This window comes from Salvia splendens, chromosome 20 (assembly GCF_004379255.2).
Source record: "Salvia splendens isolate huo1 chromosome 20, SspV2, whole genome shotgun sequence".
Classification (NCBI taxonomy): domain Eukaryota; kingdom Viridiplantae; phylum Streptophyta; class Magnoliopsida; order Lamiales; family Lamiaceae; genus Salvia; species Salvia splendens.
Window position 1 is genome coordinate 17,330,478 of NC_056051.1, and position 14,944 is coordinate 17,345,421.

The 14,944-nt window shown below is 38.3% G+C and overlaps 2 protein-coding genes across 4 annotated transcripts; both read right to left on the reverse strand.

Moving 5' to 3' along the window:
• Positions 1 to 1,043: 1,043 nt before the first annotated feature.
• Positions 1,044 to 4,647, reverse strand: LOC121780595 (nuclear transcription factor Y subunit B-1-like). 2 transcript variants are annotated; one of them, XM_042178202.1, is made up of 7 exons: positions 4,498 to 4,647; positions 4,053 to 4,264; positions 2,093 to 2,222; positions 1,865 to 1,870; positions 1,702 to 1,785; positions 1,523 to 1,585; positions 1,044 to 1,294 (listed from the first exon to the last, which is right to left on the reverse strand). In XM_042178202.1, the coding sequence occupies exons 2-6, from the start codon at positions 4,244 to 4,246 to the stop codon at positions 1,523 to 1,525; spliced, it is 477 nt and encodes a 158-aa protein (XP_042034136.1). In that variant the 5' UTR covers positions 4,247 to 4,264; positions 4,498 to 4,647; the 3' UTR covers positions 1,044 to 1,294. The 2 variants fall into 2 exon arrangements, with proteins under 2 accessions (XP_042034136.1, XP_042034137.1); XM_042178203.1 differs by lacking the exon at positions 4,498 to 4,647 and adding an exon at positions 4,361 to 4,488.
• Positions 4,648 to 9,675: 5,028 nt separating this feature from the next.
• LOC121782033 (NADH dehydrogenase [ubiquinone] 1 alpha subcomplex subunit 8-B-like) lies at positions 9,676 to 14,032 on the reverse strand. Of its 2 annotated transcripts, none has more exons than XM_042179735.1 (3): positions 13,905 to 14,032; positions 13,165 to 13,353; positions 9,676 to 10,057 (listed from the first exon to the last, which is right to left on the reverse strand). In XM_042179735.1, the coding sequence occupies exons 2-3, from the start codon at positions 13,350 to 13,352 to the stop codon at positions 9,928 to 9,930; spliced, it is 318 nt and encodes a 105-aa protein (XP_042035669.1). In that variant the 5' UTR covers position 13,353; positions 13,905 to 14,032; the 3' UTR covers positions 9,676 to 9,927. The 2 variants fall into 2 exon arrangements, with proteins under 2 accessions (XP_042035669.1, XP_042035668.1); XM_042179734.1 differs by having other exon boundaries at positions 13,165 to 13,373; positions 13,905 to 13,972.
• Between the last annotated feature and the right edge of the window lie 912 nt (positions 14,033 to 14,944).

The window sequence follows — 14,944 nt, forward strand, 5'->3', positions numbered from 1 at the left end:
CAATCATTGTTTAAGACCATCTATACATTCATCTTCTATAGAGCTCTGTGTGGGTATCTCGCACCTAAATCGGAGTGTGGTAGAGAAATTTATGGTCGTTTTATGAAAACTGTGCGCAGCAACTTAAAACCACCGAGTTGTTGAGTTTGCAATCTGTGAACCTAGCGACCCGCTGGCTCGGATCAGCATTTCCAAATTGCACCCATTGGCCACTGACGCGATTTTTATCCTTATCTAAACCCAATCTCATCCCCACTTCAGATATACTTCACATAATTCAAACTCTATCAAATCTGTGACCGATGATGTTTGAGACTAAGTGTGAGGGAGAGAGGAGTCCTAGAAGTTGTTAGGAGTTAAAATATTCATGATTCGTAATAGGGTCAAGCTTATAATAAACGATTTTAACGGAAGTGTAGTGATAATCAGGATCGTCCTAGTATGACCTGAGTCATAATTGGATGTATGATTCATAATTGAGTTACTATTAGAGTCAATGAAATCACAATCCTGGAAATATCTTATTTTCCTAATTAAACCTTGTTGTTTATTTATTGACTTTATTTTATTTCGTTTGTTTATAACTATAAAACCAATCCAAAATCTGTGTTCTAGATAGTGTTTGAAGTTTGCATTGCAGTACTGCTCAGAGTCGAACTAATAGTCTATGTCGATACAACACCCATACGAACCATTTATATTGGAATAGCACTGTTCACTTACAGATTATTTTAGTGCTATTAAAAAGTGCATCAACCACTTAGATGGATCAAGGAGTGGCAACGACCCGCTCGGGTGGAACCCTCTGATTGGCAAAAGGATTTACCCAGACAGGTGAGGTGCTCCGGGAGTCGGACATTCTCAAAATTCAACTCTAGGCGCAAATCAATCAAAAATCATGAATAGGGTATATCAATATTATTACCAAAATGCTCAGTCATTGATCAGTGGAGCTGGCAATTTCGTGACTGATAAACATCACGTTATCACAACCAACACCTTCAAGATCGACAAGCATTTGATCTATTAGCACAACATGAAGCTTTTAGATTACTCGCGCCATTAAATTTACTAAATAAAGCAATTACAAAGCAGACTATTGAGATTGTAGCAGCATTCCCATATCATAAACAGCCAAGGATAATCGCACAAACTATACTTCGTTTATATATATTTTCCTATATAAATCCCAGCCACATCAAAAGCTATATCCTGAGGGACTCAGCCAAAAGGAGCTGTGCCGTATCTTTGCAACTATCTCACCATTTCAGAGAGCCAAGCAGCATTATGCTTCCTGTTCAACCCCATAAATAACGGTGTGGGTGTATAGATATGATATGATTTGTGCTAAATGGAGGTGTAGTTTTTCTAAATATATAAAACGTGCACGGTTCATATCTTTAGCTCAGTATCGTCTTTTTCCATATACGATTGGAGATAAAATAAATGTAACTTAAGAGGGCTTACTTTTATATTATTTCGGGGGAGGGGGTGGTTTGGACTTTGGAGAAAGGAAACTTACTTAATATTCGATATGGGAGTTTGAGTAGCCAAAGCCTTGAGAAAAGGAGTCTTGATGAGTAAACTGTCATAGTCATCCATGGGTCAAAAGTTGAGGGAAAAGCACATTTTTTTGTGAAATAGTAATCCATAACTGTACGAGATAAAGAATGGCAGTGTCAGATGAAATTTAAAAGTTACCTGTGCATCGGAACCTAGCTGAGTTCCGATTGTATCTCTCTTAGGAGCTCCATCTGCACCCCTAGCAGATCCTTTGGTGTCACCCTACCCATAGGTCACAACTTAGAATGATATCGTGAAATAATTAGTAAATTGAAAGAAATGGAAAATCATTGTTTTGTACCTCTAACTGTGACATTAAGGTTGTTCCATATCATCAACCATGGCAGAGAACAAAGAACAAAAGGTAAAATGGTTAGTTAGGACTCGTGCTTCATTTCTCTAGCTTCTTGTTTCTCACCAAATTATAGGGGCAGATAAGCAAAATAGTAAAATTCAAAAGGATTCAAGGAGAAAGGGAGCAGCCGAGTAATATAAAATAAGGGATAAAAAACAAGAGAGCTTCAGATACCTCTCTGTACCTAGCCAAATAGACCTTCAGTGGAGTAATATAATCCTCAAAACCTAAGGTCGCCATAGCCCACAACAAATCATCCCCGTTTACTGTCTTTCTTTTCTCTTTCTGGCATTTGTCGCTCGCTCTATAAGAAGCAGAAAAGAAGTTGACATGTCATTCAAATAAGTGAGTGTTTCATTCGAAAATAGATGCTTGAGCTACATATCACTTGCAAGTCACAACCAAATATGAGACACTCATATAAATCCAATTATGAGCTACTCATATCTCATCATACATATATATAAATATTTCCCAAAGTGCTGCACCATTTATAGATAATAATAGTAATACCATCACAATTCCCATACCTCATGGTAATCTAAGTAAATTTTCAAGCAACGTATAAGCAACAAGACTATTAAAACTTCAAATCATTTGTGACAAACTATTTCAGTGCAGTAGAGAGATTTCTCAATCAAAAACACGAATAATGAGGATCGAAAAAAAAGATCAAAAAATCACATTTCACGACCTAAGGCCAAGTTCAACTGGATTGGAAGGCAATGTTAGAAAGGAAACTAAATCAAACTAACACATCATGGTTAAAGGATGGACAACATTAGCATGAAAGGGAAAAGGTGGTGACTTGGAACAGATGGTGGCTGCCTGACCACTAAGACCAGAAGGAAGCAGACAGAAGTACCAAAATATAACATAAGCGCCAGAAAGATAGTCAATGGCCATTTTGCTTACGATCGAGAATAGTAAAGCAGTTTGAAATGTTTCCTAGAAAATATGAAACGTAGGACAAACTTTGTTAATGTGCAACCAGAAAGAAACAAATTTTATGCTGCCACGTGTAATAAACTTAGTGACAGCGTAAAATGTTGGAGAAGGTGGGGGTTCACTGAAAACGGTTTCAAATTTTTTTTATTTTTACATCATCATATAATTGAATCACTCATATTTACATTATGCTGTGTTGTAAACACGAGAATCTCCCAGGAGTCAAAATTCTAAAGGTCTTCGCACATATAATGGATGTATATTGACACTTGCTAATATATCGAAGAATATGACACTGGATATTTTATCGGGAAGCAGTCCTGAATAGTTGTTAAAAGCTCAAATTTTACCATATAAGTCCTTAGAGGAGATTTGAAGTTTATGGAACAAATAGATCCATGAAGAATTATAACTTACACAACCAAAAAGATCTGACTGGATATCACAAGTAATTACTCATTCAATTATGCATGCAATCCACTGCATTTTACACTCGTTTTTGTCAATAATTTCATGGAAAAATATTATTTTGGCAAAGATCCATACAGAAAAAGAAAGGTAAATATCCAATCACAGAACAAATAAGAGAGATACATATGACATAAACTCACATAATGATGCATTCATAATCAATCTAATACAACAACTTATTATGAACAACACCAACACTATCACAAGTATCAGCTTATAAATTCGAAAACTGGTGTTCAATAACGATTTCATCTGACATGTCACATGACCTGATCAAAACTTATTGGAGACAAAGTATTCCAATCCAAGTTTAATGGGCAATTTATTCCTGATTTCACATTTGCGAGGCAAACTCATAGCATCGAATGAATAAAATAAATACGGTAAAGGACACGAATGTTGACATTAACACCAAATCAAACACAGGATCAGTACTAGTCAAACGAAACAGCAATCCACCCACTCATATATGCTTATACAATAAGTAGTCGGTTTGCATATTATACAGCACAATTTACTCATAGACTGGATCGAAAAACCTAAGAACCATTACTATTTAACAAGGAAAGCTTTAACATTCAACACCAGCTTGAAATGGACCACGAATCAAATCCAAAGGCAAAAACACACTTACAGCAGAAAATTCAGCACAGACCACGAAAACATCAATCAGAAAATTGAATCAAAACTTAATAGAAAAGGAATGAGCTCATACTCGCTGGTAACAAAGCTAATGAACTCGGAAACACATTCCTGGACGGTATCCTTAGCATCCTTCGCAATTTTCCCATTCGGCGGCAGACCTTTCTTCATTATGCGGCCGATGTTGGCAATCGGAAGAAAACGGTCCTGCTCCCGCACGCTAGACTTGGGGCTGAGGTCGCCGTTGTCGTGGCTGCCATCCGACATTTTTCCTCAAAAAAAACCCTAGAAGCATAGCGAAAGATGCAAAAGTTCAACCGATAAATAAATCCTCGAATTAGGAAACACGCAGAAGAAATCGATTAAATAAACTGGAATCACCATGTGAAAACGTTGATACATGATCAGTAAAATATGCAGATATTTTTTGTGTTGATAATTCAGCATTTAAGTAATAATCAACGCATAGATGTATATATATATATAGGCAGGAAGAGAAGAAGAGTGAGTGTGAGTACCTGGAGGATTTGTATTTGGCGCGCTTGGAAATGGGAAAAGTGTGATTGGGCGAAGAGGGCGAAATCTGAGAGGGAGAGAGATGGATCGGACGACGTAGAGATGAGGAAGGAGCTTATTTATTACGGCTGCGCTATTTTCTCATCTTAGTAAAAAATATTGACTGTATTTATACTCCCTATTCATGACTTACTGCGCTATTATGTTGAGAATATTGACTTACTGTTGCTTTTACTGAGGTAAGTTTTGGGAAAGTATTTGTTTCGAATATTCGATGTAGATTTATTGTTTTTTTTCAAACAAAAATTTATGAATAAAAGATACACTGGAAAAATGTGTGGGCTTAATGATAAATGGATTCTGTCGCGTTTTAAAAAATTATTAGTAAATTAGTATTAAAATTGTATGTGTCTTAATTTTATACTAATGTATAACTTTATATACATAGGTTTGTGTTAAAATGACAACACCATTTAATATGTCACTTTAAGAGTGGTGTCACCCTAACGCATCCCTATATACATAACTTATTAATTAGATGTGATTTACGCAAGTTTTTATTGTTGGAAAGTGTTGTGGGTCTTGATTGTATTATTCATTATATTTATTTAACTTTTCGGGTAGTAGTTATGTAAAAATCTACGCTAATTTTGTATTCGGCATTTTCGCACAAAATAAGTTTGAACAATATGCACCGGTTTAACGGGATGTAATTAGAATATACTTTTTTGAATTTGACTCAATCTTGACATGTGTATGATCCTGGTTGTATAGTTACAGTTACAAATTTATTTTAAGTTTAATTACTCCCTCCGTCCCGCACTACTCGCACTTATTTCCTTTTTGGGCGTCCCAAGTTACTTGCACTCTTTCCATTTTTAGTAAAAAATTTCACCTACAGCCGTCATTTTTGACTTTCCTATACACTCATTCCTTAATCTCCGAGCCGAAAAGGAAATGAGCGAATAGCCCGGGACGGAGGGAGTATTATTTAGTAATATAAAAATCATATTTTAAAAAATGACTAATGCATAAAATGTGGGGGGAGAGGGTATTACCTTGATCCAATGATCCACGGTCTTGCCTAAGAAAAATAATAGACTTTATGAAGTAAAATTACAGTGAACATACAATAGGACTATAACTTACTCACCCGTCCCACAATAATTGTCACTCTTATTGTGGGCACGGGTTTTAAGAAAATGTAAAGAAAAGTTGGTTGGAAAAATTGGTGGAATGAGTGACCCATTTTTTATATTGGTTTTATAATAAAATGTGAAAAAAGTGAGTTAGTGGAATGTGGGACCGACTTACCATTTATAGTAAAAAAATGAAGTGTAACAATTATTGTGGAATAAATCGAAATGGAAAAGAGTGACGATTAAAAAATTTCCAAAACTCTGTTATCAGAAGCTTGCTAAATGTGTTTGTACTATCATACCTACTTTAGATGGGACTGTATCTCATCACCTAAATTGTCAACTCAATAAACAAGAGTTTGGTTTGTGAACAGAAAATTGAATTGAATTCGGTTGGTTTTTGGGTAGTCCAAATTGGAGTTTGGTTTTAATTGCATCGATCAAACACAATGTATATAATTTCTCCACCGACCAACATAATAGCACACATTTTGTGATTTCGTTGTCTCGCACACTTATATTTGGCATTTTAGAACTATTTTTCTATATTTATCCACACATGGTCCATCATTTCCAATTTTCCATCTTACTAGAATTCTCTACTCTATTCCTTTACTTTACTGAACAATATCTGTATATAGATAATTCAATACATTACAAAGTATCTAGATATCTACCTATAGAGATAGTAACATCTAGATTTAGATAAAATAAAGATATTTCTACTATAAAAAAAGGAAAATTGATCCATGAACTTTGCACAAATTCTGATTTTCCCATGAACTTTCAAATTAGTACCATAAATCATGAATTTTCAGATTAGTTTGGTATTTCCCACGGTGGGTCAAGGTAAAATTCAATTAGCTTAGAGCATCAGTAGTGACGCGGAGCTCCCGGCGGAATTCCCCACGGAATTCTCAAAAACACCTCATGCCACGTCATACGGACTTCCCACTGCACTGCCACGTCATACGGACTTCCCACTGCACAGTGGCGGAATTCCCCGCGGAATTCCCGACGGACTTCCCACAATAATGCAATAAACGGGAATTCCGTGGGAATCAACGCAATGGCGGACGTCCACACGGAATTCCCCTCGGAATTCCGCAGAACGCCGCGGAACTGCGAATTCCTCGACGGAATTCCGTATCCGTGCATGCCACGCACAATGGCGGACGTCTGCCACAAAATTCAAACGCCGGTGGGAATTCCGCGATGACGTCTGCCACTGCTGATGCTCTTATATGGCATTTTGAATCCTATTTGGCATAATTCTTATGGCATGTCATGTTGGCATATCTATTTGAAATATTAAACACAATACTAATTTTATTTAACAAAATAGAACTCTAAAAACAAATAAAACAAAACAAATTTAATAAAAACACAAAGAATTCAATTAGAAACACACCCCTGTTACGCTCCGCTACAAAAATTAAAACACAAAACCTTGTTTTTCTCTTTCCCAAATCCTAGAAATGCATTTTAGGGAATTTCTTAAAAAATTCTTGGATTATCGGGAAAATACCAAATCAATCTAAAAGTTCATGATTTATGGTACTAATTTGAAAGTTCATGGGAAAAATCAGAATTTGTGCAAAGTTCATGATATTAGGGACCAATTTTCCAAAAAAAATTATACTTTTATTCAAACAATTTATACTAGTATTGAAAAAATGATTCCAAGTTTTAAAAAGCTTTACTTATTTATTTTTCAGGAGGATCGTGCATCTAATTGTATCTCTAGTGTATCGAACAACATATTTATTCATTTCTGGACAGAGTTATCTATGTGATGATGACGACGAGGATGATAATAATAGTACAGTATAAAAAAGAAAAAGAGAGAGCAAAGAATAAGAGCATCCACAGGCCATAGCGGAGAGCACAATGCTGTCCATCCGTCCGTGCCAGCGGCACGGCACCGCTGTCCGTCGCTGCGCTCATGCCGCTGGCGCGGCGCTACTCGATGCATCGAGCACGTCCGTGCCAGCAAGCAGCCGACGTGGTGCGTTCTGATTGGCCAACGGCATTTCCGTTGGAAATTCAATTTTTTTAAAAAAATCAAAAATAATACCAAAAAATAAAAAAAATATTTTCACAATCCCAAAAAATGGTCGTTTTTTTTTACCGTTTTTGTGTATTTTTTTATTTTTTTATCCCCAAAATCATTTATAAATACGCACATTCATCATCCATTTTTCACATCAAATCATCTCTCATTCATATTTTTTCATACCACTTATCTACACCTTCATCTCTCACTCAAACCCTCAAATGGATTTCACCCATCTCATTGCGGAAGCGGAGCGCGAAGAACAAGAATACTATGAACAACATCATGCCGCCTATGAAGCCTATGTCGGAGCGAATACCCCCGCCCCTCCTCCTCAACCAACTAGATCAACTCGCCGCTACATCCATCGTGACCGGGAGGGAGCCAACGAAAGGCTCGTTACTAACTATTTTTCGGACCAGCCGCGGTTTCCGGAAGATTACTTTCGGCGTCGTTTTCGCTTGTCAAAACGCTTGTTTATGCGTATTGTCAACACATTGTTCGCCCGTGTTGAATACTTTTAAACAAGTACAGACGCAGCCGGTCGCCAAAGTCTCTCGGCATTGCAGAAGTGTACGTGTGCCATCCGACAACTTGCTACTGGGCAAACGGCTGACCTCTTCGACGAGTATTTGCATGTCGGTGAGTCCACTGGAATCCTTTGCCTTAAAAAGTTTTGCGAGGGCGTTCGTTCAGCTTTCGGAGATGAATTCCTTCGGGCACCCACCACCGATGATTGCCAACGGTTGCTTCGTCTTCACGAAACAGTCCATGGTTTTCCCGGTATGCTTGGCAGCATTGACTGCATGCATTAGAGGTGAAAGAATTGCCCGACTGCTTGGAGGGGGCAACACTTAAGCAACCACAAAGGTGGCGGCCCAACACTTATCCTTGAAGTGGTCGCCGACTACCGCCTATGGATTTGGCATGCATATTTCGGTGTTGCCGGATCCAACAACGACTTGAACGTGCTCTATTCTTCACCACTCTTCAATGATGTGTTGAATGGTGTAGCATCGGCGGTCGACTTCACCGTCAACGGAAATGCATACCACATGGGTTACTATCTCACCGATGGTATTTACCCAAGGTGGTCGACTTTCGTGAAGACGCTCAGCAACCCGCAAGACCCGAGACAGGTTCTTTTTGCGCAGCGGTCAAGAGTCCGCTCGGAAATACGTCGAAAGAGTTTTTGGGGTCCTTCAAGCCCGATTCAACATTGTGAATGTCTCGTCTCGGCTGTGGTACGTGAAAAATATCGTCGACATCATGTACACGTATATTATCTTGCACAACATGATTATAGCCGACGAAGGACCGAGGGCGGCTAGCTTTTACGACGAGGATGAAGCCGCAAGCTCAACCGCGAGGTCTCCCCCACGCCAAGGTGTGCATACGACGGTGGGTGAGATGATCGAAACAAGGCACACAATGCGCGATACCCGAACCCACGTTGAACTACAAGAAGACCTAATCAAACACATTTGGGTGAAATTCGGCCACGAGTAGTGATTTTTTTAATTTTATGAATTTAATTATGTAATTTTTAATTTTTAGGATTTTAATTATGTACTTTTTAAATTTTATAATTTTAATTATGCAATTTTTATTTTTTAGGATTCTAATTATGTAATTTTTAATTTTTTTTTTAATTTGTAATATTATTTCAGTTATTTTTAATGAGTTTTAATATTGTGAAAATGCTTTTATTTAAATTGAATAATAGAATGGTGGGACCCTTGAGCTTGTCCTTGCGGAAGAGCAGGGATGTGAGAGTTGTGCTCTTATCTAAGAGCATGGAGTAAAAGTAGGTCCGGGCCCACATCCGTGCTCGTTGGCAAAAGCACGGATGTGGATGCTCTAAGTAGTAGTCTCATATAGTAATTCACATCATTCAAACAGATGCGACTTATCCAACCCTCTGCTTTCCAAGCACAGATCCTCAATCTTGGCATTATTGAAAAAATGAGTAAGGAATACCAACAAGATGAACCACCTGGTACTTGCATTGTTTATATCTTTCAAATCCAAAACAAATATGAGAATATAGCAATGAAATCGAGTTTAACACAATGACAGAAAAGATATCCCTGAGTATGGCATTCCTGGCATAGGGAAGAGTTTTCTAACACCATACAGAGGAAAAAAAGATCGATCTTACGTACATTTGACAGAAAAATCCGCAGGGCAATTTTATTATTACAAACTCACAAGATGTAGATTGTTTTTGCTAGTTATCAGAAGGGGCATGCTTTCTCGAATGACTGCTGCTCCTTGCGACAAAGCTCAAATTCATTTGTGTGGTAATACATGCATCCTGCATAAGCGTCCATTTCTTTATTGCAGTTATGGTGGAGATCTTTCAGCCTACAAACACATATTACAGTTAGCTTTTCTGTTGATTAGCACATGATTAAGTGCCTTAGACATGGTAAAAATCAAATATATGAGCTTTAAATTTAGATGGAAAATGGCAATTATGGTTTCACAACAAATTAATTAGCTATGCTTCTCCAATTATATTCTTAACACTTTATATACTAGTACTGAGATTTTCCAGCAGTTCTATCCAGCCTGTACAGGTTCCCTTTCTTATTTGTTCATGGCAGTTTCCTAATAGTAGAAATCGTACAAAATAATAGTGACAATGACGACAATGATGATGGAAACAAAGAAGAAGTTAAAGCTGGGAGGATACGACAATGTGATACAGTTAAGGAGTGGAAGATTTACAAGAGGGGAGAGAGAGGAGTGATCTGGCCGAGTAAGTAGCAACCGCAGTAGAGGAGAATTCGAATTAGTTTGTTAGCAACAATTTCTCTGGTTGTTTAGGTTGTTAGGTTGTTAGTCAATTTCCTAATTTCATGTAATTTGAATTTCAAGCAGCTGATATAGCAGTCTATAAATAGAGAGAACAGAAGGAGAGAAATCATCTCTGAACGTGATCACATTTGGACGACTTCTGTCGTAGGGCCTCCTTGTGAGGATTGTTTTTCCTTCCGTATTTCCAGCAATAAAATTCCCCGTTCCTTTCTCTATTATTCACTGTTATTCAGCACAAATCGTACTAACTCTGTGTGGGTAGCCTTTACTCCTATCAATTGGTGCGGTTAACGATGGTCAACTCTAGGGGAGATTCACACCTAGACGGTTTGGAGAAGGCTACTGAAGAACTCAACGCCCAGTTCCAGCAGACGGACGAAAGGGTCTCGGCGTTGGAGTCGAAACTCGATGCTTGATAGTAGAAATGCGTGCGGGTTTCGCGGCCCTGAACAACAAGTACATAGCAACGCACGGTGTGTCCTCTGAAAATCGGGAATCGAATTCGGTGTCAGCTGGCAGCAAATCAACATCACCTATGCCGACTTTGATGGCACTGCCGCCCTCGCGTGGCTAGCAAGGGCGGAGCAATATTTTTTGATCTCGGACACTGAGCCAGAAAATCGGGTGGGCGTGGCCACGGTGGCCCTGGCAGGCGCAGCCCTTCCTTGGTACCAGCTGCTGCGGAAACGGGTTCCAGATCTCTCGTGGGCACGGTTCGCACAGGAGTTAGTGAAACGTTTCGGGGGTACCGCAGCTATCCTACCCTCCCTATCCACCGTGACAACACCATTGATGTCCTTTTCCTCTTCTCCACCTACAACTACTAAGCAGGAGAATACTCTACACGCCAGCCCACCCAACAGTGCCAAACAGAACTCTGCTGACCTACACACAGCAGCAAAGTCAGCGGTTGTTTCCAGCTCATTTCCCTTGGCAGCTATGGCGTCAACAAATCCACTTGATGAGTTGCCATTCGCCGCACTGCCGCCTGCACCACCACCACCACAACCTCATCTCTGTTGTTGAACCAACTTCTCTGCTGCATTCCAGCCCTCCACCACAGCCACAACCACAGTTTGCGACAACTCCTAAGTTGTTGTCCTCCCCTATGCTACTGCCCCTGCTGCAACAGAAATTATTTCTGGCACAATCGAGCATTGATATTCCACAGCCTCCCTTCTTCCCTTTGCGGCGACATACAGTTCCTGCGGCTGCTGCAGAGCAGTGCACACTCATGTATCTGTTTCTTCTTGTTTATGGGTACATTCCTTGGTTCAGCTTTGCACCTCCTGTCCAGCAGCATGAATGGGAGCCTCCACCGAACAAAGGAATTAGTTTCTATTTTGAGCTCAACCTTGAGGGCAAGGTTGTTTCGAGAGTGAGGCAGTTGATACAGTTAAGGAGTGGAATATTTACAAGAGGGGAGAAAGAGGAGTGATCTGGCCGAGTAAGTAGCAACAGCAGTAGAGGAGAATTCGAATTAGTTTGTTAGCAACAATTTCTCTGGTTGTTAGGTTGTTAGGTTGTTAGTCAATTTCCTAATTTCATGTAATTTGAATTTCAAGCAGCTGATATAGGAGTCTATAAATAGAGAGAACAGAAGGAGAGAAATCATCTCTGAACGTGATCACATTTGGACGACTTCTGTCGTAGGGCCTCCTTGTGAGGATTGTTTTTCCTTCCGTATTTCCAGCAATAAAATTCCCCGTTCCTTTCTCTATAATTCACTGTTATTCAGCACATCTCGTGCTAACTCTGTGTGGGTAGCCTTTACTCCTATCACAATGGCTGTCAAGACAGGCTACACATGAGAACCTTCTTTTAAGATCAAGTGTTTATTAATTCCATATTATGATAGCTTGTTGTAGATTAACTTTTAAGTTCCTGGTTAATACTCGAGTCAACAAAATGTTAGACCTTGCAGATGTAAAATTCAGGTAAAAAAACAAATCAAGGATCAACAATGGAGATTGAGAAGCACACATTTCCTCTAATAGTCCTACAACAACATTCAAAAACTCAATGTTTGCTCATATCTTGTATCTTTAATGTCAATTCTGATTCGTCATTAATGGTCATGGGCTTCGTATTGCATTTCTACTATATCTGTCTTTTGAGGGAAATGATCATGCACGGGCCACAAAAAGTGCCGGAATACCTACTTAGAGAATCTCTACTAAGAAGAAAGAAGATAGAGGGAAAGGCAGAGGAGGAATGAACATGAGAGGATTAGTTTTTTGTGGAAGTGTTTATACATAGAAGGCTTATAATACATCAGCAGAGTAACCGATCAACCCGAGAAGTTATCATTGTTAAGCAGCAGCTGAGCTTTCCCATACCTACCCTATCACAATGCAGCCCATCGCGAAAGCATATCCATCGAGATTTATACTGTCCATCTTAAATAAACAGGTTGCACAAGAACCAAGAACCAACATAAGCACGCTAAAGTCAGTGAAACCAGCAGTCACCATAAGTTTTATAGCATTATATCTCCAGATAAGATAAGATAAGATAGGACAAGGCACACACTTTCCGTAGCCAGAACACTTGAACAACTCTAGATCCTAATTAGAAAGCCAACAAAATCACACAGTTAAAAACAACACAGAAAGTGGCTTTATTGCATCCATTCCACAAGTTTAACTTACAGGTGAAGAACGCATTCAGTTACTTGACGGCCTTTATCAAGGCATTTCTCGGGGTTGGGATCATCCTTCTTGCACTTCAAAAATGCCATGTTCTCTCCTCGGCACCTAGTCCCTACATGCTTCGCAGCTGCCATCAGCACCGATGATGTTGGGATTGGTTCTCCTGACGCATCCATGGTGCTATCCATCCTGGACCAACAATTACAAAACTATCAGTAGTCGATGACGATGTGCCCAACTTTTCACGACTCACCGTCCAAGTGTGGGGCCAAACAAAGAACTTAACTTCAAAATAAAGGGAACAGTTTTATGAATTTCCACATCTCATACTTATCAGCAATTAGTAAACAAGATGGTCATTTCTAGTGATCCAACATTTTACTATTCCCCTAATCTTCAGAAATGAAATTGATTATCGTACAAACCACATACCAATAAACTGCTCTTCATTTGCAAGACAAATATAAATCTCATACTGCATAACCTAAAATCCCAATTTTTCAATCAATCCAAATGAATCAAAAGGCTACATTTCATATATTCTTGGAAACTCATTCGATCTTCTTAAAAATAAAACGAGATCAGAATATTTGAACACATCAATCCGAATCAGTAAACAAAATGCAACCCTAGCTAGCTGCAAATACTGCAAAAATCAACAGAAACTCTTCGATAGCTTCCATATTACTTCAATTGAAATGGAATAAAGATTTGTTCAGATAAATGGAGAGAATGCTCACCTTGACTTCGCGTATCTTTTTGAATTATCAGCAACTCAGTCGGAGCTTCAAATCCGAGTTTAGACATTAGAGACGAAATGAATATGGTCTGAAAATAGCTTTCTAGAGTATGGGCCTTTGAAATAAGCTTGCCATAATCAAATTGCACTATCGAGGCCCAATAAACCAGGAGATAATACTAATCCTAGCATAATAAAAAAAGAAAAAAAAAAAGAACACTCCCTCTGTCCATGTTACTTGAGGCGTTTCTTTTCGGCACGGAATTTTAAAAAAATTGTGTTTAGTGAGTTAAATAAAGTAGAGAAGAGAATAAACTAAGAGAAAGATTCACTACTCATACACCAAGTAATTCACAAGTACCATTTGAGTGCATCTTATATTGCCTAAATACATTTTTCGAGATACATATACTACATATCATGGTGTTGTTCGGTTGGCATGACTAATTATCACATGATAATTCAATAAGGATCATGTTGTGAGATTATTTTAGTTAGAGTGAGTTACTTTAACTAATTATCACATAATTTTTCATCTACAATTAAATTGTGAGATTTAATCTCATGAACCAAACATAATATATTTATATAATGCGATATAATCTTGCAAATCGAAGGACCGTGTATTCTTTTTTGCGACATGCATCATATGTTCAGATAAAAGAATTAAGGAAATGTACAAACTTTTTTTTGCGACATGCATCATATGTTCAGATAAAAGAAATATACAAACTCAAGTTTGAAGTAACATGGCAGAAAAAGATATTGGGCGACGAATGGTGTGCGGAAATTTAGTTTACATGAAAATTTAATGGATATGGAATAGTCATTCCTATGACTGATTTTATAGGTATTGAGAGAATACGTCATAATTATTGTTATCACAGACACATACTATTGCTACTATTGTTAATATATACGCCAAAAATTAAAATAATTAAAATTCAACTTTAATTAATAGACGATAGAATGTAAGAGAAGGGAATGGCTAATTGCATGTTCAAGGAAATGGGCATTTCATTTGCGCATGATGAGGATTGC

What these genes read in the sequence shown, in the direction of transcription:
- LOC121780595 (XM_042178202.1), bottom strand. Translation starts at nt 4,246, where the DNA reads ATGTCGGATGGCAGCCACGACAACGGCGACCTCAGCCCCAAGTCTAGC. An exon ending in ATTAGCTTTGTTACCAGCGA is followed by an intron (nt 2,223 to 4,052) that starts GTATGAGCTCAT and finishes TGCTTCTTATAG; the next exon opens with AGCGAGCGACAAATGCCAGA. An exon ending in AGCTAGGTTCCGATGCACAG is followed by an intron (nt 1,586 to 1,701) that starts GTAACTTTTAAA and finishes TGACTATGACAG; the next exon opens with TTTACTCATCAAGACTCCTT.
- LOC121782033 (XM_042179735.1), bottom strand. Translation starts at nt 13,352, where the DNA reads ATGGATAGCACCATGGATGCGTCAGGAGAACCAATCCCAACATCATCG. An exon ending in ACTGAATGCGTTCTTCACCT is followed by an intron (nt 10,058 to 13,164) that starts GTAAGTTAAACT and finishes ATGTGTTTGTAG; the next exon opens with GCTGAAAGATCTCCACCATA.